Genomic DNA, 2,835 nt, shown 5'->3' on the forward strand with positions numbered 1-2,835 from the left:
GGCTTTTATTCATTATATTTTGACAAAATGCAATTTTTGTTAACATTTTTATCAAAACACTATATTTGCCTTTTTCTCCATGTACCGCTTTTAGACTTAGTCCTCATTTTGATGTGATGGGTCACATTTAATAAACTAGGAAAAAGGCAAACATGTGTTTCCATCCTTGTAGCAGTTATCCAGTTTCACCACATTTTTTTAATGTCTACAATCGTAAAGATGAAATGAAAAAGTTTGTATTTTCTTGTTAAACATAGTTTTTGTTGTGAGTTAGTTGTAAAGCTGCTGAAAACAGTTGTATTGATGAGAAGTTGAACTTTGTCTCTGTGTGTGTCTGTAGGTATGAGAATCCTTTGAGCCCTTTAGGGCAGCACATCTCCTCTGAGCTGACAAAAAGACAGRTGTTTGAGATCCCCAGCTCACACTGCAACCTGGACCTGGACGAATACGAGTATGAAGACGACTTCGAATGACYCCTGCTGCGTAGATCGATTGATTATTTATTGATTTAAACCCAGAGGTCACCGTGAGGCTGTGATGATGTGCAGAGACCCACACTCTGCCACCATCCTGCACAACAGGACACATTTAACCAGGCAGATCACTGGAGACACTACGAACAGCTGTGCCACAGATTTCACATGCAAAACTTAAAAAGAGCAGTTTCTCTACAGCTTTTTTATATATATTAAAACCTGTGAAACGTTTAAGAATAAAGATGGCACTTCTTGCATTGTTTATCTCCCCACTGTTTACTGCAGGTCTCATTGTTTTCAGAGTCATATTCACACAGGAGCTCACCGAGTTGTTGAAAAGAAGCCTTGTTGATGTAATTCAGCAGAACTTATTGGCTAAAGGTTACATTCCAGTGATCATATCAAAGAATTGTTTTTTAATTTTATTTTATGAGGCTGCAAATTTCAGAGCCGTTGATTCAGGTTTGCTGTAAAAGCCAAATAAGCCACTCAGGCCTTCTGCACACACGACCCCACGCTGAATACTGCTCGTCTTGTCTTTAAAGTCACGTTAGGATGAATTAATTTATGTCTGACATGGGGTTTTAAATTCTTAGAGATGACTTTATGTATATATTTATTTGGAGTTTGCTGTGTTGTAAATGACATGGAGTTTTAATCATTTTTCTGTTAGAGTTCTTTAAATGTACTTTGACAGAAAAAAAGAGTTTACCTTTTTTTTTTGAACAAATAAAGCTATGGTTAATGAAAAAGCAAGTGCTGTTTAATGTGATCATTGCTAAAAAAAATTACACATTTGGTAATTTTGCAAAGCTTTGCCAATAATTTTCAGCATCGGTGTGAAGAGGCCAAATATATTTAGCAAAATCAAAGTTTTCCAAATGCTAAGCTGCAATCATAGGAGGAACTATTTGATAAGAAGTTAGAAGCTAAAATAAAAACTTTAGGTGTCTTTATTTTTTATATTTATTTACACTGAATACATAAAGTCAGAATTTTAAAGTAAAGCACCACTCACAAATAAACCCATCTAATAATCATGTTATCCAAAATCTGAATAAAAAAATGTATTTAACAGATACAGTTTACAGGTGTGTATTTAAAAGAAAAACTTACTAAAATTCATGCACGAGTAATGAAACTAAACCTTAAAAAGACCAGAACAATTTGTCCAAATAACTGTTCCACACACCTCGTCTTAAAACCTGCTCATTTGTCCACAAGGTTGTTGATCAGAATTTATTTTGTTTTGTTTGTCATAATTATAAATCAGAAACATGATTTCTTATTGTGATCCRGAAAAAAAAATGCTTTGAGTCTGCTGGTCCATTTCAGGGTTTTAGCCTTCTTAAATAAATTAATTTCAATGTATATTACAGACATTTWAGTGTTTTAACAACGTATTAAAACCTTAGTGTTTACAAAGGTTGATAGGAAGCTAAACTGAGTATAAATAGTGCATTTGTTGAGGACTTTTTTTGACTGGTAAGTTATTTTATTTACCGGTAATAAAGTGCTTGTGGATGAAACAGTGCAAAAACTGCATCTCATTAGCCATTAGGCTAATATTCAATTATTAATTGGTTTTAAGTCTTTGCATGAAAGAGATATTTTCTCCCATATTTCAAAAACATTTAAGAAAACCATCCACCCATTTCTTTTTTTTATCTTTGAGTCACTGGGAACTGGTGCCCGTCTCCAGCACTGTAAGACATGGGACACCTTGGACAGGGTCTCCAATCCGCCGCAGGGACACAAAGAGCTCAGTGATCCTGCAGCAGCTCGAACCATTGCTTCTTGTTTAGAAAAACCCAATAATTGAGGTTGGGATGATAGTAGGACCACCTGGAGGTAAGTCTCCTGCAAGGTGCAGATTTTGGACAAATATTCGACYCGCTCTTGTCCAAATGGGAAATCCACTTTGAAGTTACAGCTCAACCTCCACGGCGCCGTCGTCCAGCTCCGTGGCCATGCCGAGGATATGGTCGTCAGTGTTGAAGTTTCTGCCAGGAAGCTCCGGAGGAACAGAGGACAGATCCATAGTTCCTGGTCTCTCCTGATAACTGAGGGGACAATGTGACGGTGTGAGACAGTGTGAGGTGAGGGGAAGACACTTGTATACTCTACAGCAGGGGTTCTTAACCTTTTTGACCTCAGGGCCCAGTTTATTGAACATAAAGTGTCACGAGGTCCAGTCAGACAATATCAATGTATGGATCAAAATCATAATTATTCTAAATCTTGTTTAATTTTTATTGTATTTTCATTACAACTAAATTAAATACACTTACATTTTAAAAGTAAAACTCCTGTCAAATAATCAATAATCACAGGACATGATTATAACAAACATTTTTAT

The 2,835-nt window shown here is 36.0% G+C and overlaps 2 protein-coding genes across 4 annotated transcripts in view; one reads left to right on the forward strand and one right to left on the reverse strand.

Moving 5' to 3' along the window:
• The window catches only part of ppp2r3b (protein phosphatase 2, regulatory subunit B'', beta), a 37,512-nt gene extending 36,280 nt beyond the window's left edge, over positions 1 to 1,232 (forward strand). For all 3 annotated transcript variants that reach the window (XM_014027813.1, XM_014027812.1, XM_014027815.1), the window contains one exon: positions 341 to 1,232. In XM_014027813.1, coding sequence (XP_013883267.1) covers positions 341 to 473 — 133 coding nt within the window. In that variant the 3' untranslated portion in view covers positions 474 to 1,232. The remainder of the gene's footprint in view (positions 1 to 340) is intronic.
• Positions 1,233 to 1,411: 179 nt separating this feature from the next.
• Positions 1,412 to 2,835, reverse strand: part of si:ch211-269e2.1 (cohesin subunit SA-2) — a 51,096-nt gene continuing 49,672 nt past the window's right edge. Inside the window, exon 32 of the mRNA XM_014027810.1 lies at positions 1,412 to 2,539. Within this exon, the coding sequence (XP_013883264.1) occupies positions 2,404 to 2,539 (136 nt within the window). The 3' untranslated portion in view covers positions 1,412 to 2,403. The remainder of the gene's footprint in view (positions 2,540 to 2,835) is intronic.

Source organism: Austrofundulus limnaeus, unplaced genomic scaffold (genome assembly GCF_001266775.1).
Source record: "Austrofundulus limnaeus strain Quisiro unplaced genomic scaffold, Austrofundulus_limnaeus-1.0 Scaffold686, whole genome shotgun sequence".
NCBI classification, from domain to species: Eukaryota; Metazoa; Chordata; class Actinopteri; order Cyprinodontiformes; family Rivulidae; genus Austrofundulus; species Austrofundulus limnaeus.